Source organism: Glandiceps talaboti, chromosome 7, assembly GCF_964340395.1.
Source record: "Glandiceps talaboti chromosome 7, keGlaTala1.1, whole genome shotgun sequence".
NCBI classification, from domain to species: domain Eukaryota; kingdom Metazoa; phylum Hemichordata; class Enteropneusta; family Spengelidae; genus Glandiceps; species Glandiceps talaboti.
Window position 1 is genome coordinate 490,861 of NC_135555.1, and position 26,640 is coordinate 517,500.

General features: G+C 32.4%; 1 protein-coding gene across 1 annotated transcript in view; it reads right to left on the reverse strand.

The window, feature by feature from the left end:
* The window catches only part of LOC144437235 (GATOR2 complex protein WDR59-like), a 50,051-nt gene that overhangs the window by 2,076 nt on the left and 21,335 nt on the right, over nt 1-26,640 (reverse strand). The window contains exons 5-23 of the mRNA XM_078126137.1: nt 20,377-20,457; nt 17,682-17,719; nt 15,476-15,564; nt 13,818-13,934; nt 11,621-11,698; nt 10,219-10,378; nt 9,905-9,984; nt 9,246-9,521; nt 8,146-8,310; nt 7,588-7,683; nt 6,445-6,598; nt 5,383-5,449; nt 4,655-4,847; nt 4,098-4,234; nt 3,417-3,611; nt 3,016-3,163; nt 2,154-2,341; nt 971-1,113; nt 429-536 (exon numbers count right to left, since the gene is read on the reverse strand). Coding sequence (XP_077982263.1) covers nt 429-536; nt 971-1,113; nt 2,154-2,341; nt 3,016-3,163; nt 3,417-3,611; nt 4,098-4,234; nt 4,655-4,847; nt 5,383-5,449; nt 6,445-6,598; nt 7,588-7,683; nt 8,146-8,310; nt 9,246-9,521; nt 9,905-9,984; nt 10,219-10,378; nt 11,621-11,698; nt 13,818-13,934; nt 15,476-15,564; nt 17,682-17,719; nt 20,377-20,457 — 2,513 coding nt within the window. The remainder of the gene's footprint in view (nt 1-428; nt 537-970; nt 1,114-2,153; nt 2,342-3,015; nt 3,164-3,416; nt 3,612-4,097; nt 4,235-4,654; nt 4,848-5,382; nt 5,450-6,444; nt 6,599-7,587; nt 7,684-8,145; nt 8,311-9,245; nt 9,522-9,904; nt 9,985-10,218; nt 10,379-11,620; nt 11,699-13,817; nt 13,935-15,475; nt 15,565-17,681; nt 17,720-20,376; nt 20,458-26,640) is intronic.

Consider the following 26,640-nt stretch of genomic DNA (forward strand, 5'->3'; position numbering starts at 1 on the left):
AATTAACAATAGATGAGTGAATACATAAAAAAGTGAAAAGTAGGACTGTATCATGACTTTTGTAGTCAAATGAACTACAAAACTTAGATAAATCTGTGACAAAAATATGGTATATAGGTTATAGAAATTCAATGGTCTTGTCTAACTAACTAACTAACAATACATCTCTATTTCACTGTACTTCATCCTCATAACATATGGTGTAATACTGATTGGTGGATTTAATTCAATTTTATGAAAAATACATGGTCTGACACATTTTAATATCAAAAACCCCACAGGAGAAACATGCTAAAAGTGATGATATCTAAACATTGTTGGAGTTTACAGTACATCAGATAGTATATTACAAATACATGGACCATGCTCAGTTTCTTTTTAACACCAAGAGAGGGCGCTCTAACCTCAGATAATTGATTGGTTCTTACCTTTGACAGCTATATGACATATTGCACATTGGAAACTGTATCCTTGGCATTCATTGCACTTAGGACCTTTGACCTCACGGTGACAATGTTGGCAAACTGTACCAAACTCTGCAGTATAGGAAACAAATTGCACATCATCAGAAAAACAATGTAGAATATATGTAAACCAAGTAAGATATTAGATATAACAGATGTGGTAAGCCTTTCTCAACTAGTACGTCAACAACTCTATATGCTGGCTTTCTCTTTATCTACAAATCTATAAAGTTATCCAGGTATACATATCTGCTTCCTAAAGATGAAGCTTTTGACATTGATGAGATAAATTTGTGACTTTTTGCATGTCTATTTCATACATCTATTATTGCTACACATATAATAAATAGTTGTTTTTACATACACACCAAGGATTGGTATAACTTATAATAATTAATGTTTCACATGTTCAGGTCTACATGCTTTAACCGTATATATACAGTATGTTTTATCTGAGGTGTAGATACATACTTCCAGATCTCAGCCCCATCTTAATTCTTACTTACCTATACCGGCATGTTTCATCTGAGGTGTAGATACATACTTCAAGATCTCAGCCCTAGCTTCTTTTAAATTCCACTTATACAGTATATTGGCGTAGGCTTCTTTGAATTCATCATATTGTAGATTAAAGTTAGGATTCAGAATACTACACAAGTAGAAAACACAACAGCCATTTTTAAGTTTCTGACTCTTAAAGAGTTGAAAATATACATAAAAGTTAGCATTGCACTATTGAAAACAAAGGAAACACAGACAATGATTACAACTTTTTTGAATCTATCATTTAAAAGCCGTCACAAGACAACACTTCCAAGACGTTCTTATAACATCTGTATAAATAATGCACCTTGATCAATTCATATCTGAATAAAGACACTACTTGAAATATTATTCTCCCTTTGCCAATATTCATGTACTGTCAATATCAAAGTCAGATAAATCCTATACAATTCAGCACCTTTAGTACATATTACTTCTCTGTTAGCATAAAAATAAATTACAATATCCTTTACTGAACAGAATGGCATCATATATGTTTGAACAAGGCCTAGTGTTAGTGATGTGAGGTATAAGACAACAAAAATACAATGCATTGGATCTAGTATGTTTTGCCAACAATCTTTACAAAATATTGTTCTTGTATCTAGCAAGACTGACTGATACATTTTCAAACTACATAACTAGCCATGTTATAAGTAACACTTACCACTTAACTAGCTGTGTTATAATTAACAGTTGCCACTTAACTAGCTGTGTTATAATTAACACTTGCCACTTAACTAGCCATGTTATAAGTAACACTTACCACTTAACTAGCTGTGTTATAATTAACACTTGCCACTTAACTAGCTGTGTTATAATTAACACTTGCCACTTAACTAGCTGTGTTATAATTAACACTTGCCACATAACTAGCTGTGTTATAATTAACAGTTGCCACTTAACTAGCTGTGTTATAATTAACACTTGCCACTTAACTAGCTGTGTTATAATTAACACTTGCAACATAACTAGCTGTGTTATAATTAACACTTGCCACTTAACTAGCTGTGTTATAATTAACACTTGCCACTTAACTAGCTGTGTTATAATTAACACTTGACACATAACTAGCCTTGTTATAATTAACACTTACCACATAACTATGGTCAAAGAAAGCACACACTACAAACATGAAATACTTACTGTATTCTATCTTCATGAATCTCTCTCTCTAATTCAAGTGGATCAAGGCTCTTGGTAGAAAAGCGGTAGTCATCTGGTGATTCTGTAGACCAACTCATATTGTGACGTAAACCACCACTACTTCCAATTGACCAGTCATTGTTATAGAAGGTTTCAGAGAAAAAGCTTGGCAGTACATTGTAACTTGACTAGAAAAGAAGAAAATAGGAAGTAGTTCTTACAACCTAACTCACACACTCAAAACTGTATAGAAATGATAAATACTGTGTGTCAGACACAATATATACAAAGACACACTGATAAAGACATGGACAAACACACCTAGACAAAGATATATACATACATTGATACAGACACTGACAGATACACAGATATTGAGGGACACACACAACACATTTACACACACTCACTGTCAGTCAAATACACAAACACATACATACATTTACATACATACATACACACATATAGACAAACATGCATGCAGACACACATATACACACAAATACAGAAACACATACATACATACATACATACATACATACATACATACATACATACATACATACATACATACATACATACATACACATACATGCATGCACATATGCCACAACACATACACACATATACACAAACATACATGCACAGATACACACAAACACACACACACACACACAAACACACACACACAAACAAACACAAACACACACACACACACACGCACACACACACGCACACAAACAAACAAACAAACACAAACACACATAAACACCCACATCTGTATATATATCTGTAATATTATATGTGTGTGAGCCTTGTAGTACAATTACAATTGAGAGATAGTCACCAAACCTTGACTTACATTATGAGGCAAACTGCCCTGTGAACTTGACCTTGGCATGTAAGAAGGCACATCACTGTACAGATCTGTATGTCTGGATGGACGACTGAATGCACAACACAGCATAGCCAATGTTTGCACATCATGTAAGGCTTTATATTTCTCTATACTGTCAATAGAAGAACACAAATATGGTACTTGCTATAACTGTAAAGACAAATGAATGAATATCAAGACAGTATAGCTATATAGCACTAAACTTGTGCATATCTTCTTTTAAAATATCACAACATCATAGACAGTGTTATATTAGGTACATAACATGTATAATATAATTTATCTCACCTCAAAAATGCAATTTGACAAAATTTCCATTGGTGTTCACATTATAATATTGCATAGCTGACAAATTGATAACTTACATCGATAATAGTAAAGTTCTACCAAACGGATGAACAGCCCAAGGCGATGCCACGTCAGGATCTTTGGAAGGTAACAAAGTCTTGCATGTTGCCATGGCAGCCAAAGACCAAATCTGGACTAAATCTTTTCTGCCTACTGCAGCTGCAGCAGCTGCATTTTTATTGCACATAGCTGGTATATCTCTTGGATCCAACCTGTAATTATCAGTTTACATTGATTTATTACATTTCAATATTTTATATTTTAATTAGCACATCATACATGGCTTGTTTGATCAGTTGTGATGTCAACCCCAATATTTGAATCCAATGGCCTTGGATTACTACTATATTATCAGTTAAGCCATTGGGTCATTATTTTATTCAGGACAAACTTTTCTAAAGCTCCACCAAACAAATGTTTTTCCACCCTAATTTTAATACTTATCTGACATTGGCCTTTAAAAATTCTGATCAACCCATTCCTTTAAAACTCTTTCTTGTTGATGTGTGAACACTTTTATGAGATCCTTCCCTTCTGATTAATGTTCTGTCTGTCTGTCTGTCTGTCTGTCTGTCTGTCTGTCTGTGTATGTGTATGTGTATGTGTCTGTCTAACCCAAAATCTCAAACTAGCTACTACTTTATAACTGACAGTCAATCAAGAAAGCTTTGACATCAATTGTTAATCTTAATACTTACACATAATTCTGTGCTAATATTTGATGTATTGGTAAGAGTTTTTCTACATCATATATCAGCACTAATCCAGGTTTACTAGGTTTACTTGAATCTGTCTCTTTACTCCGAAACTTGGAAGATCCACGACTTCTTAGTTTCTGTAAAACAACCAGCATGCAGTCTATATTTCACTCCAAGTCTAAAAATTTGATTACATGATGTATGAATACTGAATATCTGTTCTGTTTTATCTCATCAACTACCTGACTGTGAGGGCAGTATCACAATTTCTTGCCTCTATAGAAGGATTGATTGGCATTTTGACTTAAATTTTGATGAAGCCTTCTTCAGCCAAAACAAGATAGACATTGTCAATATTCGGTGTATGTGGGATTAATTGAATAGTCACCTTGCAGGTCACATGATTCAGTTCTGACCAATGGCAGCTATTGTAGAAATGCCAAGGTGTAATAATTATACATATTTTCAAGCTAGAAATAAAGTTTAACAGTTGATTTTAGTTTTCAATCTAGAGAGAGAGAGAGAGAGAGAGAGAGAGAATTTGATTCAATACTTACTCTTTCTCTATCTCGGTGATCTCTGTCTTTATAATAGTTACTTATGGAGACATCTGAATCTCTTTTAGGACTCCCTAGGTTAGTGTTATACATCATATTGAACTGTGATGTTTGTTGTGGCTGTCTAGTTGTCAGTGGTATGGCTATGGGTTTCATTAGACTGTTTCTGTATGTTCCCAATGCTGATAATGACCTATGAGTACAAATGAAAAGGTTATGAATCATATTTGTAATATTTCATGTTAACATACAATACATATTATTTTTTCAATTTTTAGAAGTAATCAATTTTACAAATATCATTAATTATGAACAAATGAAAGTCATTCAATGACATAGAATGTATTCCAGTAAATAGACTTAGGTGTCAAACTTTGATTAATAACAAGAATACAGCCATGTGTTCAAGTCTACTGACTGCTAATCAAGGTTACGTTAAAATCTTCCAGAAGCTGCCAAATTAATCGATAGCCCACAACATAACTCTTGTGTTAAAGGGATAGGAGTTACAGCTGTCTTGTCCTGAGTCATTGCAATAAAGTACTTTGTTTACTTTTTTTTTTTTTGGGGGGGGGAGAAAACGTCAAACTAGCCGTTTCAGAAATAAAGGTATGATTCTTTCCACTCTACTTTTGACAGGAAACCAAATATTTGAAAACCCATATCATGACGTCATATACCATATGATGTCATGTCACATTATGATGTCATACCATATCATGTCATACCTTGGTGTTGATTCAAGATTACTACTTCTCTTCAAGTGTGCATTTCGAGTGAAACAAATCAGTTTACCTACAAGATAAAATTATTTAATTAAGGTGATGCATAAGTCCACTGCATTGAAAGTTGGTCTGTTGTACTTTTATGTGTGGATTTGTGTAGGCTTACAATATTCCATGCCACTTTAATACATGATGCTACTATAATAATATCAGCCAATGACACAATATGTAACAATAACAACCATCATATCAACACCACACAATCTAACACCGTCCCATTCCAGTACACATACCAACATTACAAACTCCACTACCTTACCATTCCAGTACACATACCAACACTACAAACTCCACTACCTTACCATTCCAGTACACATACCAACACTACAAACTCCACTACCTTACCATTCCAGTACACATACCAACACTACAAACTCCACTACCTTACCATTCAAGTACACTTACCAACACTACAGAATCTAACACCTTACCATTTCAGTACACTTACCAACACTACAGAATCTAACTCCTTACCAATTCAGTACACTTCCCAACACTGCAAACTCTACTACCTTACCATTCCAGTACACTTACCAACACTACAGAATCTAACACCTTACCATTTCAGTACTTACCAACACTACAGAATCTAACACCTTACCATTCCAGTACACTTACCAACACTACAGAATCTAACACCTTACCATTTCAGTACACTTACCAACACTACAAACTCCACTACCTTACCATTCCAGTACACATACCAACACTACAAACTCTACTACCTTACCATTCCAGTACACATACCAACACTACAAACTCCACTACCTTACCATTCCAGTACACTTACCAACACTACAAACTCCACTACCTTACCATTCAAGTACACTTACCAACACAACAGAATCTAACACCTTATCATTTCAGTACACTTACCAACACTACAGAATCTAACTCCTTACCATTTCAGTACACATACCAACACTGCAAACTCTACTACCTTACCATTCAAATACACTTACCAACACTACATAATCTACTACTTTGCCATTCCAGTACACTTACCAACACTACAGAATCTGGCACCAGATGTTCTAGGGAATGGAATGTTATGGTCTTGATAACTGCCATATGTTGTAGTAGGTATAACTGGCACTTGTTGTTGTACAGTCTGTAAATTATATGGTGTCTGTGAACTGTCTTGAATATATTCCTCTGTCTGTAAAAAATAGCAACGACAAATGTATATTCAAAAGAAATACTTCTATTCTTAAAATCACTTAGAAATCACAAGATTTCCAGAAGTGGGTAAATAATTTTCTAAAAGTAACTATAATCACAAACACCAACAGACTACTAGTTGATTTTTATATTACCGTAGAAAGGAAAATAACTTGTCAGGAAATGTGAATTCTCAACATTTTATAGATGATTATTACATATTAATTTCATTTCCAGGTGTTTCTAGGACTGAAACCAGGAATTCTCATAACATCCCAGAAATACAATCAAAATCCCAAGATATTCCAGACATTTGAGGAGTGTATGAACTAGGTGTAACTAATGTTGGAAGAAAAATATTGTCATACACTACACTATCTGTAGTCACTCAGTCAAAAACAAACAGCTTACAGCTTGAGTCTAGCTTCAACTAGTTTTACACCTGAGAAAGCTTTTTTCAAGAGGTTTGATACATTATAATTACACTGCTAAATGTATTATTACATATCTACCAGAGATTGTTAAAAATGTACCACGGATTATTTTAATCAGTGCACATGCATACTGGTAGTAGTATTTCCAGTGCAGTGCAATACTGAAAACATCAAGCTGCATATATCTGCATGCAAATGATATGCAAATGAGGGCATAACCATTTGTTGTGCACGAAAGCATGTGAATGCAGTGTCATTTCTACAGAAATTGGCTGTTTCGGGCTGTTTCGGATAAACATATGTAATAACAACAAGACCCCTCGTCAAGCTTGAGTGTGTGCAAGTGTGGGTACTCAGGGGTATTTGCACTTGTGCATGCTTGCAGTGTTTTCTGCTGCACTTTTACTTGCTATGCTTTATGGCCATAGAGATCACCACATTCACAAGTACAAATACCTAAAGTACTCCACATTTGCACTCATGTGTCATAGGGTCCTATCATATTAAAAGTACTTTGGTGATTGACAGATAACTACTCATCTAACATACTTACTGTAAACATATCTAGGCTCATTACAAGCTGACGGATACAAGGCTCTAAACAGGTTCTGTTTCTTGTCACATGTTGACGAGATGTGTCAAGTAACACCTGAAATGAACATCACAACAAACACACATATAAATGAAAATCATAACATTCACATATGGTATATTTTGTTATCTCTTTGATATAGAAATTTACACACTCACTCAAAAGACACATTTCCATTATTGATCTCAGACTACTTCATACCTGAGTTACAATTTATAAAGTTGAAACTAAATCTATATATTTGTATTAAAGGAACGTAATGAAATTTCAATACAATACAATACAATACAATACAATACAATACAATACAGGTTTAGCACCTTTACTTACAACTTCTATATTTAACTATACACCAAAATATACAATAGATATACAACAACATGCTTAATTACTTACAATGTGCTATGGAAAGTATGGTATAGTAAATACAGACAAAATGTCACATTACAATACTTATAATATATAATACATCTCAGCAAAGTTTTATTACAAAGATTTTAAAGTATCAGAGAAACTTACTTTTAATAGCTTTGATTTAGTTTTTGAATCTACACTTGTTGGTTTAATGAAATGGAATGCTGGTATGGCACCATTTGGGTAATTAGCTGGGAATGTCGTCGTCACTTTCACCATGTGCTGTCCACTGACAGCAGAGATCATACAACTTCTATTCAATGCATCCATCTGGAGAGAACGAGATTGGTGAAGAATCATGAAATACAATGTAAAAGGATTTATGATAAAGTACTTGAAAGTTAAATACTATAAACCTAGATATTTTTGCTACTAGAAAATTTTGCAATTCTGTAGTCTTCAGCTAGTTCTTACAGACTAATCTTTTAAATTACCAGACTGGTACAGTATGTTCATGTACAAGAAGGTATTTTAGTCACTACTTATTTGTACTAATTACCAGACTGGTACAGTGTGTTCGTAAAAGAAGGCATTTTAGTCACTACTAATTTTTACTAATTACCAGACTGGTACAGTGTGTTCATGTAAAAGAAGACATTTTAGTCACTACTTATTTTTACTAATTACCAGACTGGTACAGCGTGTGTTCATGTACATGAAGGCATTTTAGTCACTACTAATTTTTACTAATTACCAGACTGGTACAGTGTGTTCATGTACAAGAAGGTATTTTAGTCACTACTTATTTGTGCACTTTTGTTTCTCAGCAAAATAAGCGAAAGTAAGTTTGCGCAAAAATGTCCAGGTTTACAGTAATCTTTATTTGACATAGCCAATGATGCTACCACCCATGCACCCACCCACCCAACCAATCACTTTAAGAGCTACATGTAATACTATTCCACTGACAAACTGAACAATCATAAATGAATGAACCAACCCATTATCTCTCTTGACATGACGCAAGCTGAAACAGTAAGTTAGCTACTACATTAACAATGTTGTATATCTATGGTCGTTTCAGAATGTCATCATATGAACACTAGAGGGCAGTATTCCTTTACACAGATACCAAATTATAACATCATAACACAAAGAAAACATGCACGTTTTACTACTACTTTTCCAACTTTGTATGGGTCTTAAATCTGTGTAAAACACTTACTATCATGAAACAGTAATAAACAATGTAATCATATGCTAACCTCCTCCAGTGTAACATTAGGAATATTAGATACATTGACTAGAGAGAATTCTTGTTGTAAAGTCTGTGGTTGTCCAGTTACTATGACACTATCACTGACTGACTTCTCAGACACCAATTTCTCTATGATCACTTCCTCAGTAGAATTGGTGGGATGGTCTTTAAGTGAGTCACTGTTTACTTCTTTATCTGTGGATGTTTTACCATTCACATCTTTGTTGCCTGGTGATGAACTGTATATTTCTTCATCGTTGTCAAGACGATCAGCTCCACATAGCTACAGAGATGATGATACAATGATGTAAATGATAATAATTATTTAGTTTGTTTTTGGTAATAATTCATTGTGAGGTATATTTTTGCAAATTCTGAAATCAATGGAATAATAGCTTTATTCATTTATAGAATCAAATTCAACAGGAAACTTTCATTTTGCTATAATTCGATACGGTCTCACTTTTACCATAACTTATAAACTCTTCAACAACATAACTGTGACCAAAATTAGACAATTCATTCTTTTTCTGTCATCGTATTCAATACCTTCTGTAAATGAGGGTCTATTTTCCATAGTCTCAGTGTATGATATAGTACAGCTTACCTTCTGCAAATGAGGGTCTATTTTCCTATAGTCTCAGTGTACGATATAGTACAGCTTACCTTCTGTAAATGAGGGTCTATTTTCCATAGTCTCAGAGTATGATCTCTGGACCAAGTCACCAATTGATGATCACAGCTTTCTGAATTAACAAAGGAACACAATTTTTTTTACAATTTTAGTTAAAAAATTACATGGTAACCAAAATTATAACTTTCCTTTCCATATGTTCCAAATCAAATTTGAAATATTAAATTCAAGACAAAATGGAGATATCAATAAAATCAAAGATGATAATCATACTGTGCATAACATAACAAGTACATTACAGTCATGGACAAAGCCCTTAGTAAAATAATCATAACACATCATGTACCTTCATTTGGTTTCCTCCATTGGAACTCTAAAACAACATCTGTGTGTCCAATAAATGTATGCATAGGTGATCCTAAGTTTGTTGTATTCCATAGTAACAGACTATTTTCACCTCTTCTTAATTGTGGAACTACTACAGTCACCAGACCATTACCAAATGGCTGAATGAAAACACAGAGATATAAAGTATGACAGTTGCATACAGTTTCTTGTATATGCATTTATTTAACTTTGATCACTGGGTATGCTCTTCTACCAAAAAAGTCTTTATTATTCCCTCAAATACTTTACTAATATGCGACTGATTGGTGTGATTTAAAAGAAATTTATGGTATAATTACTGCCCATTGTAATAGTCCCTCCTTCGGGGGACTAAAAATAACCTTGACAGAGAAACTAACACAAATGTATGATATAATCATTATAAGTAAACAGAAACTGTTTTTGCCAATAGCATATATTACATCAAATTTATTTAAATATGAGGCATTTAGATATTATTCCCCAATCTTTCTGTTTTTGTTTGTACAGCCAAGGTTAATATGAGCGACCTAAGGGACCTTGTCACTATGAGTTCCTAGATGAGTAGTGACAACCCTTTAATGGGTCACGAGTATTTTCCGGCTGAATAAAGAAAAACAATCTTGGCGGAATAATAGCTAATACACGCTGCGATGTTCAGATGTATATAATGACTCTACTTGAATTGTGTGTGCGCCCTCTAGAGTTAGAACATATTATTTTTTGGTCCTTCAACTTTTCAACTTTGAGTGTGTTGTGTATTAGCTTATATTTCCACAAAGTATAGTTATGAGATGTAGTCCACAGTCATGTAAACAAGTTATGCTCAGACTCTAGTATTTGATACTTACGAGAACTCTGCCAATAAACTGCGCTGAGAATAATATGGTGAACTATCACATTAGAATACTTACTGTATATCTAGCTCTGACAGCGTAATAAGTATACACACATTAGAATACTTACTGTATATCTAGCTCTGACAGCGTAATAAGTATACACACATTAGAATACTTACTGTATATCTAGCTCTGACAGCGTAATAAGTATACACACATTAGAATACTTACTGTATATCGAGCTCTGACAGTGTAATAAGTATACACACATTAGAATACTTACTGTATATCTAGCTCTGACAGCGTAATAAGTATACACACATTAGAATACTTACTGTATATCTAGCTCTGACAGCGTAATAAGTATACACACATTAGAATACTTACTGTATATCTAGCTCTGACAGCGTAATAAGTATACACACATTAGAATACTTACTGTATATCTAGCTCTGACAGTGTAATAAGTATACACACATTAGAATACTTACTGTATATCGAGCTCTGACAGTGTAATAAGTATACACACATTAGAATACTTACTGTATATCGAGCTCTCCATACCGGTGAACTAGATGACAACATGGACTGTGCATGTCTAGGTGAAGTCACATCCCAGAACTAATACAACAACAAAAGAAAACACCACTGTCAGAATCATGACAATTAGACTGTCTGTGAGTTTACACTTTGAAGTGTGTAACAACTTGGCACTTGACAACAACATTGTTACATTTACTCAGAATTCAGAATTCTGGAATAAAGTCACATCCCACAACTAATACAACAACATTACAATTAGGCTGTCTGTGAGTTTACACTTTGAAGTGTATAACAACTTGACACTTGACAACAACATTTCTTTACAATTTGGGGAATTAACTTTTGATAGAATACACAATACTGTATAAGAGTAAGACACTGTACAGGTCAACACACAATGGGTCATTATGCTATGTTAGTTTGAACTATGCTACTCTTATAGCGGCTCAGGTCACCAGTAATAATAGCTACAATGGCATTTCAACAGTAATAGCAACAACAAATCATTGCGTTAGTTAGCAACCATGTTTGGGTTCTCTATTTAAACAATGGCTCTATACCTCTAGACTTTACATGTTAGATACATAACAACATGAAAACTACCAAAGATTTCGTTCTGAACGTCTGTTTGTTTTTTTATCCTGAATGGTCTTTATAATGTTTTGAAAACTCACAACGAAGTAAAGTAAATCAAAACAACTTGTCTCTAGAAACACGTTCATTAACATTTACAACTTCAGGTGATTCAAAAAATACTCAAAACAATATTCAACTCAAATAGTTGGAAATTGCTAATTTTTTTCATTCTCAACTTTGCAAAAGTTCAGCAATATTTAGATAAGTCAGCAATACCATTCTACTTTACAGCTGTAATTTAGTAATTATTATCATTATTATTACTTTAACTACCACTTATAAATATTTTATGAATGAAAATTAAACATTATCCAAAATTAGCAATGTCAATGGAAGGGGAGTGTCTGTGTGGGTGAATAATGGTAGTGGGGAATGTGTGTGTTGGTGGGGAGGGGCTATATTTATATAATGCCAGATCTCCATAGGAAACATATTCATTATAAAGGCTTTTATTTAGTACATTATATGACAAACATGTGCTAGCAAAACTAATAATGTGAAATAAACACACTAGTAACATCAAAATGAAGGACAAAAATAGTTACTTTGTTCAATAACTACTAGTATGTACTGTACAGTTAGGTATAAGACACCTGAAGTCTCCATGGTTGCAGCAGGTAAGTCTAAGGAATGTGTACTGGACAAAGGCAAGTCTACCTTTCTCCTATACTATCACCTGCTGCCAAAATATGGGATATGAACCATGACATATGACCACGTCTGTAACGACCAAGACACACACAAGGACCTAAGACTACCAGAGTATGAAAAACATTTGCCTACTTTGGTAACTTAACAGTCTTGAAATTCTGAGAGTTGGAGAACAATGAATCTCGAGGTCACAATGGGTGAGACAAGGTGATCTGATCATGTCTGACACTTGGTGTGCATGTACGTATGACAGATAAGACAATGAATTTTGGTCTCCCTGTGTATTGATCATCACACATGTTTTAGGACAGCCGTGTTGTTTCATAGCAACTTTGTCCTCTTATGAGCTGACTAAAACTAAGACACTATTTTTCATGATTTTTTTTGTCAAGGTGTGGAATTCAAACAACAAGGTCTGTCTTGATATTCAATGGCCATGACAGCTAAGGAACTTTATGCTACAGTTGATAGCAGTTTTGTGTGACTCAATGAATGAACAAAGTCAACATCAATATATCACTATCTATCATGCAGGTAATAAATAAAAAACATCTGACATTTCAAAGTGCTATAATGATCATCAAGTTTACATTTATCACTTTCTACATTTCAAATTAACATGACTTCTGTCATTTTCAAAACTATGATTTGTAAATGTATAAATTGAATACTAAAGTATATGCTAATACTGAATCAGTAAATCAGGGAAATCAGTGCCTTACTTTACAATTTAAAAATTACTTTCAGAAAAGTGTGCAAACTCTTGAAATAGTCTGCATATTTTGAAAAGAAAACTCTGACACTTAGTCACTTTAAGACATAAATGCCTGAACATAGTTAATTTAAAAAAAATAATAATAATTCTTGGTTTAATCTATACAACATGTGAAATACAGCTGTCTGACTTTACCTTGACTGTACAGTCTTGACTTGAAGTGGCCAGACAAAATTGTTGTTTAGTATCCCAATCCAAACCATGGATTTTGGACAAGTGAGCTGCAATGTACTGCACTGGACTGCTCCCTTTCTGAAAATGGAAAACAACAAATTCCATGTACATGGCATCATCTTCTATACACCTAATATAAATGACTGTATTCAAATTCTAGTATTTGTTTTATTGTGTAGGCAATCAATAAAATGTCTCATCCCATTTAAACATCACATATTAACAAAGCTACTAAAGTTGCTGTCAGTTTAGTAAAATAAGCTGAATTTCAGATATCCATCTTTACACATTTCGTGCTACACAAACTGACATGAAATGACGAGATGAAGGTTTATTTGAACCCCCATTCCAGATATAAATAGGTTTTTGTCACCTATTCTTAATAGAAACTGATACTGAGAAAATAGTTTTTATTCTTATATGGTTGTCAGGATGTATTAGATATGGTAAATGCTACTAAGATTTATTTGGTTGTCAGGATGTATTCGATATGGTAAATGCTACTAATTAGTATTTGGTTGTCAGGATGTATTCGATATGGTAAATGCTACTAAGATTTATTTGGTTGTCAGGATGTATTCGATATGGTAAATGCTACTAAGATTTATTTGGTTGTCAGGATGTATTAGATATGGTAAATGCTACTAATTAGTATTTGGTTGTCAGGATGTATTAGATATGGTAAATGCTACTAATTAGTATTTGGTTGTCAGGATGTATTCGATATGGTAAATGCTACTAAGATTTATTTGGTTGTCAGGATGTATTCGATATGGTAAATGCTACTACTAAAGTTGTGTACATACAGAGATTTACTTGACCTAAATTGAACATGAGTAGAAATTTCACCTGGATAACACATGGTAATTAACTCATGAGGATATCATAGATTTTGACAGATTTAATATTTTTTGATATACATGTATGGTATTCTTTCCAGCTGTGTCACTGTATTGATTACCGCTACAACTCTTGGATTGTAATTGGTTGATTTAAACAGCTCATTTGCATACAAATGATATAGATATTCAATGTCAATGTTATGGGAGAGTAGTATCATAATTACAACTATTAATATAGTATTAGTATTAATAATATTTCTAAGCTTATAAGACATAATTTGTTATATAAACTTCAAATGACAGCTTAATTGTCAGTTGATCATTTTAAGTGACAATTATTGATTCTATTTGCCCTGTCACAGCAACTCAAGATTCAAATTCAAGCTGTTTGTGTGTGTTAATTTACAACTGACTACAGCTCATGTGATTTTGATATTAATTTCAAATATACACCTTTTATAAAGTTATAATTACGTATTAAATGTGATGCTTCATGAACACTAGTTTATGGGGAAAAAATAATTCCTTCCTTTCCCCTCCAAGTTTAATAGGAATAATTTTTTTTACAGCCCTTGACTGTGTGTGATGTTGGTGGTGGGGGTGGTGGTGATGGTGGTGATGGTGGGGGGTGGGGGTGGGTTGTTATGAGCTCCAAGAGATCACACATACTATGTACAATGCATAACTTCTTTGTGGTAAATTGAGGGATTGAACTGATATCACAGATAATCACTTTATTTAAGCCAATACAGTTTGATAACACTTTGTACTACTAACCCTTGTATCCCATATCCTAATATCACCATCATGTGCTGTAGCAAGGTAGTTCTTGTCTACTTTGTTCCATTTCACCTGAGCAGCTCCAGCTACAAACAAACAAAGTAATGAAAATAAGTAATTCAAATTTAAAATTAATCATATTTTTATTAAAAAATAATGGTTGAGGTGGGGAAGGGAAATAATAATGTAGAAATGATGAATACAGGTTTGTTGTGTTCATGTATAGTTTTTTGCATTGTTGTCTTTTTTCTTTCTTTTAATCACTTCTTTTTATTTTTTTAGAGTTTGTTTTTTTGGTATTTTTGTTTCATTTTGTGTGTTTCTTAAAATTGGGAAAGATTCCAGATGGACATTATATCTCTAAAAGCTGGAAAATGTTGTGGTCACTGTATTTTGCCAGTTTTATTATCTAGCTAAGTTTGCAAACAATGAAATCCTTTGTTATCATTTAATGTAGACATAATTCACTGTCATAACTAACATAGCAACAGTTGTTGAAATGTTACTCCAATAAAATACAACAACAAATTTACTGTTCAAAATCAACATAGAAACAACTAATCAAATGCAACAACAATAAAGTTGAGAAGATATCTCATGAATTCCAACATCACAGAAACAGCCTACCACAGGTAACCAAGATATCAAAATTCAATTTGGAACCAAAATAAATAAAGTTTGTACATCTTAAATACATAAGTACAGAAAAATCTGTGGACACGTGATGTGCACATCTGATCTTTTAATATGATTTTCAACAAAAAAGAAAATGAATCAAACTGAAAATACTTTAAAAGTTGAGTGTTTTCTTGTTTCTTGACGATTGCTAATAAAACGTGAATAGGGACAGTGTGGGTGGCTACATGCCAAGATCTCTTTCTATTTCTTTACAGGATTTTGTCTTCATTTGTTATTGTACACACCCAAATGAACAAAGCCCTTAACATTTGTGGAGAGGTTTTCTTACTGTGATAAATTCCCTGACAAAGCATGGCACAGCTGTTCACTGTTACTTAGCACGTAACTGACGACAGTAACTAAATCGACAAATTCACCCCTAACGACCGCTAGCATATTCTACATATGCAGTGCATACTAAGCAGAAATTGCCCTACTTTTCAATTGTGATTACAAAAGCACTTAATAGCAAACAGTAAAATGAACATCCCTATAGGCTGAAAAATTTATCCTTCAAAAAAAATGCAAAATGGAGAATTGTTAGCCCTTCCCTGAGGATATTTGGTGATCATACAGGTTAATAGAGTCTGACACTGGCCACCATATACTATTCTTACATACCCAATCATGTGAAACATATTGAAATTCTTGAAGAATAGTTCACCTGTAGTGTACATAAATACATTTTTCATCCACTTTTCATAAAAAGCATTTTTAAGTCTGTTACTTTGTTCTTTATACACATAATCAAGACCATATTTATATGTAATAGGTATCAAAGAAGGTTTCAATGAAAAAAATAGCAATTGTAGATTTTGACATTCCACTGAAAAGAAATTCTAACAATGACTAGGAGAACTGTAAAGTGCATTCCTTTACTTGTACCACTACTCTGTGTATATATGTAAAAGTGATTCTAGTATAGCTTTCTTGTAAGTCAAATATTTGGGGGATGTTTTATCTTTATTTTTGTCTACTGGTACTTTTTCTCCACTATCCTTCTTAAGGGCGAGATCAATACTTCAATGTAGGATAAAAAAATTAAATTCTTATACTTAGGCCTCAGACAGACCCCCCCTTCTAACTAAATTGGCCAAAATTAATAATTGTTTCAGACAGTACAATGAATTTCAAATCAGTATGTAGTAGTATGTAGTGAGAAAAATACTCTTTTATTGACAATTCAATTTATTTTAGTGCCATGCATTTACTATTATACTGAAATTCTTACTTTTAATGAAATTTCTTTTTGTACCCTAAATGCAAATATTTCTTTTCTTTAAAAAATGTGTCAAATGGAGAAATGTAAAAATTATTTTGTCATTTTTGTCTTTATACCAGTACCTTCAAATTTGTTTAGGTGGACATATTTTTAAGACAACTGATAAATTGCCACACCCATTTTGGTAGTATATTGCATCTACCTCAATACAAACTTAATTTGATATTCTTAATTCATGGCTTGAAGCCTCTATTACGGTAGTAGAAACCACTGCACTAAATTTATTAAATTGTGTGTACTTACCAACTGCTGAGAGAGATGATTTGGGTTTCCTAGGATCTCTGTTTTGAAAACACAAATGAGTATAATAAAAATAATTGCATGCAAACTAGAATGAAAAACTAAATGGGAATACTACAAAGATAATTGGGTGATGTCAAATTCAAAGAAATCAATTTTAATTACACATAAATTGTTCTAATATTTGCCATCATTGACAATGCTACAGTAGTTGTATTTGCTATATTCTGTTGTACATTATGCTGTGTTAATATTGCATTAAGCACTGTTCTCTCCATAAAGATGCCTTAATTGTTATTTTATATATATATATATATATATATATATATATATATATATATATATATATATATATATATATATATATATATATATATATATATATATATATATACACATACATACATACATACATACATACATACATACACACACACACACACACACACACACACACACACACACACACACACACACACACACACATAGATATATATACACACGCACACCCATTATCCTTCATTTTGTCAAGTGACTAGTAACCTGTTATTTCATTTCGAGTATATCAATGTTTGTAATACAGTATTTGTGAACACAACAATGGTCAATCAAACATCAAATAAACTAAATTATTCTTGAATGGTTACTCAACTTCCTGTTTCTTTATTCAGCTTTGTGCAATATTTCTCTCAGGATTTTATACGGCTGATTTCACATTTGATAAATCATAGTTTGTTGCAAGTTGAAGAATTTTCAGTTAATAAGTTTCAAATAATTCCAATTATTCACAGAAATTTTGACAAATCTTTCACTGTATTGTCTAAAAAAATGTACCACACCTTCTTCTTTCTATCATCAAAATATGATATTTGCACATTTTCTATGCCCATCAAATTTTATGTCCTCCACCCCTATTTCAAAATGAACCATACCTCTGTTTGTCTTATTTATTAATTTCTATTAATCCTTCAATTAGGAGTAATTTTTCAGTAATAATATTACATAATAATAACTGTAATTGTGTTAAATACCTACCAGCTAATAACAATTTGTGAGCTATCTTGAATTTATCATAACTGCACCATGTGTAAGTATACGAGACTATTTCCTATATATCAGAATCTATATTTCAGTATTTCCCACAAGTTGAATGTGTTAGGATTAAAAATTAGTGGATTTATACCCTGGTCATTCTATGTCTCAACAACACGTGCCTATGTCCTTCATTCTGTGGTGTGCAAAATAAAAGTCAAAAACTTTAAAGTCACCCTTACTCTGCCTAATCTTTAATAAATTATGCTGGCATAGGTAAAATGATATCATTCATTTCCCTATATTTATTTTCATTCAGCTGAAAAATAAAGTGACAAGGCCCCTTAGGTCATCCATATTTTCTTTGACTGAATGAAGAAAATTATGAAAACATATTCTTTATAATTTCATAAACCTCACATACTGTTACATTTTATTTGATGGTAGGATGAAGTAAACAGAATACAGAGTGACATTAACAATTTGTAGGAATTATATTAAAACATTCTGAAATACTCAATACTTTTAATTACTATCAGGCTCAAATGAATATTGATTATTTGATATTGCAATATTTCTGGATAATTACTAAATAAATTTGGTACTGAAGAATCTAACACTTGAAAAAATTTGTGAAATTCAGGTCACATTTTCAATGATGTAAGTTACATTTACAAATAATTCATTCTTTACACTAGGGTCCTGACATGATTAAAATTAGAAGCATTCCCAAACCAATTAATTCACTTTAATAACTTTTAGAATGCTAATCTCGTACAAGTGATGAATACGAAATGAGGTGTATTGTCAAATCCTTTGTAACAGTGCGTGATGACTTGATACAGTATGGATACAATGTAACATGATGTGTGGATACAATGTAACACGGTGATGATGAATTCAATTATATCTCAAATCTTATTCCCAGGATGAGTCAGTGTTTGTAAGGTTGCCATGGATACAATGCAAACAATAACACTTGCTTGAAATTAGTGCAAAGACTTTATTGTAAAAATTTCAATTTACAGCAGAGCAGGTAATTATACTAAAGGTGATTGAACTAGGACTTTAGTCATGTAATTAGGTTATATGCTGTCACTTGTTATTTCAGCTTTCATTCTCATCATTTCCAGTTGTCAAAAGAGAAATTAATACAGAATATTATGCCACGTTTCATCTTATTTTGTGGCCTACATACAGTGTAGGAAATTTAGGAATTATTTCACATTTAAAAGCTACATAAAATTTGTACAAATTAAAGCGAAGGATAAAAAAAACAATTTCTGGAGGATAAAAAAAACAATTTCTGAAGTATAAACTTAAATAATAATACTTAAATAGTATTACCACGTTCTAGTGAAAGGTGATAAACATTTTTAGCGCTGTCTATAATATCTGTCATGTAAGAATCTCCACTAATAGTGTCAATACTAAGGACTTTGAACAGACTTTGATGACCAAATAAAATTGCTCTGTTCATATATCTGATCTACTTGTTTCTGTTACTTCTTACAATTGGTTACAATTTGGAGTGTCAAGGGTCAAAGTTGAAAGGTGAAATAGCTAATGTGGTCAGAAAAGTTGCCTGATATCCCATTGATAGATATACATACATACAGGTTGCATGTCAAGGGTCAAAGTTGAAAGGTAAATCATTTCAACTTACCTGATATCCCATAGATAAATATAAGTATCCACTGAACAGGTTGCCAAGATATTGGGTTCAAAGCATGCCCAGTTTACATCACTGAAAGATAATAAAAGAACATTCAACATATACATAAATCTGTTGTAAGCCTTTCATTCCAAAATATCTTTATTTTCATTCAAAACATTCTCAAGAGTATTTTTTCAGTTAAAAGTGAAACTAGTTTACGAATAAACTTTTATAGATAGTTGTGATGTGACCATTGACTTGTTAATAGTATCATGCATTAATATTTGCATTGGCAAATAAAAACACGTTACATATGTTGTCACTTTACACTGGCAAATAAAAACAAATGTTACATATGTTGTCACTTTATAACAATCAACAGGTGGTTCTGATTTATTGCAGATAGCTCACTGAATTCCTGTTTATTATCTTATAAAAACTGCATGTTGTTACTGCTGAAGTTACATGTACCATCAAAGATACCATTTCAAGATGAGTGACTTCAACCCCTTAGGTCATAGTGTACATGTCACACCAATCTAGTTGCCCTAAAAGCCCCATCGCCCATATGCTATTATGAAGGGTCATTGTAATACAAAATAGGGGCGATAGGGTTCAGCACATTAAGAGATGAAATTACAAGATATAACACATGGACTAAACACAAGGTACGACAAAAAATATTGTCGGTCTAAATCTCTGATATAGATTCCTTAGATGGTACACTTTTCTAGTTATCAGTTTTAGTCAAACATCTGATAAAACTGAAAAATAATGAGAAGCAACTGTTTGGATTTTAATTTAAACAAAACTTCTCATGATCACTGCTTTCAGACACTTTAAATCTGAGATAAATTTTAAACAGAGGTAGTATGAAATATTTCAAACAATCATTTCATGTCAACACTGTTATCATTCATTATGACTGATTTATTGTGTGCAGGTTTTTTATCATAAATGTCACAGTGGGGATATAGTTATATTTAATTCATTCATAACATATTTTAGTAGATTCTATAGTTTTGATATTTAGCTGTGATAACACTGTCATAAACACATCACTACTTTTGATATTTCTTAGAAACAGTGCATAATGAGACTTCAATCATGTTCAATCAGTGTACACTATATAAAGTTCACATGCTCTGATAGCGATGATAGCATTCAGTCAACCTAGCTAGTAATGCCATCTCCATATTTACATATTCAAAGGTTATCTTGGTCAGTTGTCACATATCGCTATGGTAATATAGAGATAAACACAAACAAACTAAGAATCCTTCACAGTTTACTGGACATAAGATAAAAATAATGCATTGATCTGATTAGACATGGATTAACAAGGATTCAGTTTGGTTCATTTTTCAAATATAACTTGAAGAGAATAGTATTCCTAAACTTGTACATAATAGTTTTAGTATAAATAAATTTATTTAATACATAACACAATTGCAAAATATCAGCTGAATTTCTAAAACCACACGGTGACACCAATTCAAAGGTAATTGAGATAGGCAAACATACAGATATAGAAATTATAGGTCAGGCTAAAATTGAAATGGCAAAAAATATATTTAAAAGAGAAAAAAAGAATATCCTTTAAAAAATGGAAACAGTTGAATGTATATAAACAGAATAGAATTGTATGTTTTGCCTTTACTATTTACATGAAGTGTTCTGTTCTGTAATGTAATGTATACTGACTGTAACCAGCAACACTTGAAGAAAACAGTTATCCAAACAACACACTAATTCACAACAAACATTGAAAGTAAAACTACAAGCAAGATATATTTGACTTGAGACACAAGCCTTTGTGTCAATACATCTGTGGTCTATTATCAACAGGTAGAATAAGTGCTCTGCAAAACAAGTTCCACATTGATGTTTGTAGACTTGATGATTCACTTCATAGTACAAAGGTTCACTAAGACATGTACCGTACTATAAAAATATTTGTGGTTATTGTAACATGCATTAAAAGTCTTACCAATATATGTACTATTATAAAGTTATAGTCTCTTTTTTTCTACACAGATTTACACTAGTCCTGTATATTTTGTTACAAAATGTATTTGCTTTATATCCATCCATTACATATGCACATATATCTGTAACACACACACACACACACACACACACACACACACACACACACACACACACACACACGTACATATATCTATGTACGTACATACATGATACACATACATACATACATATGTACATACATACATACATACATACATACATACATACATACATACATACATACATACATACATACATACATGCATGCATGCATACACACACACACACACATACATACATACATACATACATACATACATACATACATACATACATACATACATACATTTATTCTTTCAGTTATAAAACTTACAACTTGTACAATACACAAGATATACTCTTGTCATATCCAGATGGGCTTCTATGCATATTTTCTACTTTGCCTGATCTGATAAATTCCCTGGTTACACAACAGGATCAAATTAGAGACCAGCAAATCTTTCAGAAGGACTTTGCTAGTCTCTATACAAGTCCATAATTTGAACTATTTGAGAGATAAGCAGCTTGGTAGCTTAGGATGTCTCAAGTGATGTACAACTATTGTATATCTCAGCCAATGGTTGGTTGGTATGGTAAGAGGATTTTGTCTGGTAAGATTATACTATGAGGTTTTACTAGAGAACCACAAAGACATAGCATTGGGTTCTTTATAATGAAATCCGTGAATGTAAGGATTACTTGGCAGTGTACAGTTTGAGGGAATGAAATTTAAGGATTACTTGGCAGTGTACAGTTTGAGGGAATGAAAGTTAAGGATTACTTGGCAGTGTACATTTTAAGGGATGAAAGTTTTCATACTTACCTAGCTGAGATCTAATTTGAAATGTGATTGAAATCTTCATATTACAGAAGGAATGGAATCTATAAAGTGTGTTATTTCTGATAAGGGAACTTTTGGGTTGAAATAATTCAGAAGTACAAAGTACATGTATTGTAGAAATATACTTAAAAAAACTTATTTTATTCTTTGCTATTAATGTACATGATTTTACCATGGGATCAGCTTTACATAAAGCCAATATCCTTATCACATACCAATTTTAAATACTTTTAGATGTGCCATAAAGCTTTAGGTATAAATACAGTTCATAATATTAATAGAAGCTACCATTGGAAGTCCTGATAAGCTAACTAAAATGTAATATAGAAAGCATCTTGTAACTATCAAGTATACAGCATGTACAAGACTGATAAAAAGTACATGTACAAACAAGATAAGGACAAAAACAAGATAAAACTGAGAATTTCAGTTGATTCCCTATTCTGGAACAAATAGCAACAGTAAATAAATAAATTGACAAATAAATAAACAACAACAAAAATGGTAAAGTTAAAAATACAGAAAGTACACTTTGTGGTTTTAAAACACATTTTACAAGTGATGTTAATAAGTATAAAAACACTTTGACTTTACTTTCAACATACACTAGACATTTATCTCCAATATATCTATGTTATCTAGTACAGTTACAAATCATTCTAAAGACACACATTGTGTGGTAGAGGTATTGGAAACAGCTTTGGTGGTAATGTCAGGAATCAAATATGAAAATTAAATATTCATTATTTACTCTAATTTTAATATCTATGAAAAATGTGACATTTGATAATTTTGATATTTATCATAACATCATTCAGATGAGTACTGAGGGAAATCTGTTCTTTCCACAAAATTTGGTATCAGAATCTATTTTACAGCTTTTGTTTTATTTTTACTCAGTTGTGGTGGTGGGAAAATATTGGCATTGGCAGTGACTAGGGGTAACAACAAAAATACTACCTAAGACAATAGCTGCATACATGTATGTAAATATGTGATTTGATTTATAATTTGTTCATAAATTTAGCAATGAGATGGCAAGGATAAACTCTGTAAAAGATATTGGTGACTATAAATTGTCTATGCTCCCTCTGTGCTTGTTTGTATACAATACACACTATTCTGGTCATATGCTTCCATTTCTAAGCTTAATGCAAACACCCAATATGTCATTTGCAGTACAAAAGGTACGAGTACAAAGTTAAGGGTATTTCTATTACAAAGGTAAGGGTATTTCTAGTACAAAGGTAAGGGTAATTCTAGTACAAAGGTAAGGGTATTTTTAGTACAATGGTATGTGTCTATTTTATAGACACATATACACATTAAAATCATATTGCCATTACTACACTCTATCACAACAGACTAATCTGAAACCATTGAACAGTATATGCTCCCAAGCCAGAACAAGTGTTCTTTAGCACGTCTAATAAATAATCTACAAAATACAGAATTAAAAAAAAATACATCATTCTGTTAACTTTTAAATGCCAGAATGAACTACAAGTAGATTTGGTAAAACTTCTTTAGAGACACAGACTGGGGCAAATATTTACATGAAAGATCTCATGTGTCTACAAAAAAAATCCTTTTCCTTCTTACACATGTGAATTTTAAACTCTCATACAGCATACAGGTTAACTTATATTTGAACAAGGAAATTCCTAGCTTAGTAAATGGTTTGAGAATTTACACACTGTTTATTAAAGTGGCCATATGGATGAGGTTTGGGTAATTCTCTTGGATTTGTAATCTATAAAAAACATTTTATCAATAACTTTAATTTTACAAGAAACTTGATATTGAAATTTCAAGAACTTGAGACATTTTCTTTACTTTCTTGAGTCTAACTTTTAGTAACTGAAATGTTTTGCATCTTATATGTTAGTTTATATGTGGTACAGTTAAGGATTGTGGTAAAAAATATTTTGTTAAAGTGGCCATATCGATGAGAATTGGGTATTTATTTTGGATTTTTAATTTATAAAACAATTTGATCATGGCTTTCTACTTGTAAAGTCAATGTAAAACAACATATGCTAAGTCCATGTTTGTAACTCAATAACATGCAAAAGATATATAAATATGTGTAAAATCACTGTTACTGTACGTACAATAACAAACTTTTTACACATTTTTTAGCTTTTTGCATTTCACATTGATTTTCCAAGTAGAAAGCCATGATAAAATTGTTTTATAAATGAAGCATCCACAACAAATACCCAATCCTCATCCATATCAACACTTTAATTATTGTCAACAACATTCATTATTCTCTCTAATGGAAACTATTGTTGACTTTTTTTGCCAACATATTAAGGGTAGTCTTCTAGGTTCTGCCCATTCCTAATTCTTAAAAATTAGAAAAATTCACTCACAATGTACATTGTACTTCAATTAAACCTTGTCATTGTAATCTGCAATATTCTAAAAATAAATACTGATTTAAATAAAAGGAAACATAAAATATTAGGGTGTCCAAATTGTTTCCTGAATAGATTAGGTTTAGTGATGTATGACATGATTAATCATATGACTATGTAGCTAGATTTAGGGAAGTCTATCGATGTGTTTGTAAGTACAATGGCTACATGGATATTTACACTTTGTACAATCAAACTAAACCAGGTTTGATTTGTCTAGAAGATATCCAATCTGATAAAACTCTGTGGTCACCTTTATATATAAACACGATTTACCTGCATTCTTGATACGCCAAACAAATAAAAAGAATGAATGGTACAGTTATCGTTTATAAGTAATGGGTTACATTACAATGTACTCAAGCGAAAAATTTGTTTGGATAGGGCACGTCTTATATCACTTATTTTTGAAAGGTATATATTAAAATAGGAACCTGTGTGTCCTCAAAGCAAATTGGACATGCTTTGGGCAGCAATTTATTGTGAGCCACAAAAACATGGTGTTCCCCTATCCCTTACTATGTGGTGAGTCACAAAAACATAGTGTTCCCCTATCCCTTACAATGTGGTGAGTCACAAAAACATGGTGTTCCCCTATCCCTTACTATGTGGTGAGTCACAAAAACATGGTGTTCCCCTATCCCTTACAATGTGGTGAACCACAAAAACATGGTGTTCCCCTATCCCTTACTATGTGGTGAGTCACAAAAACATGGTGTTCCCCTATCCCTTACTATGTGGTGAGCCACAAAAAAAAAATAATTTAATTATCACATTGGCCAACAACAAATGTTGTCTTTTATCAAAGGGTACACTAAATTCAGAACCACAACATGTTTTTAATTTGGCTATATCAAGGTTATGTAATGCAGTAGTTTGAAAACAGATCATGATCCCAGGTCACCATTTTGTACAATCTTTGAATCGGTACTGATATCA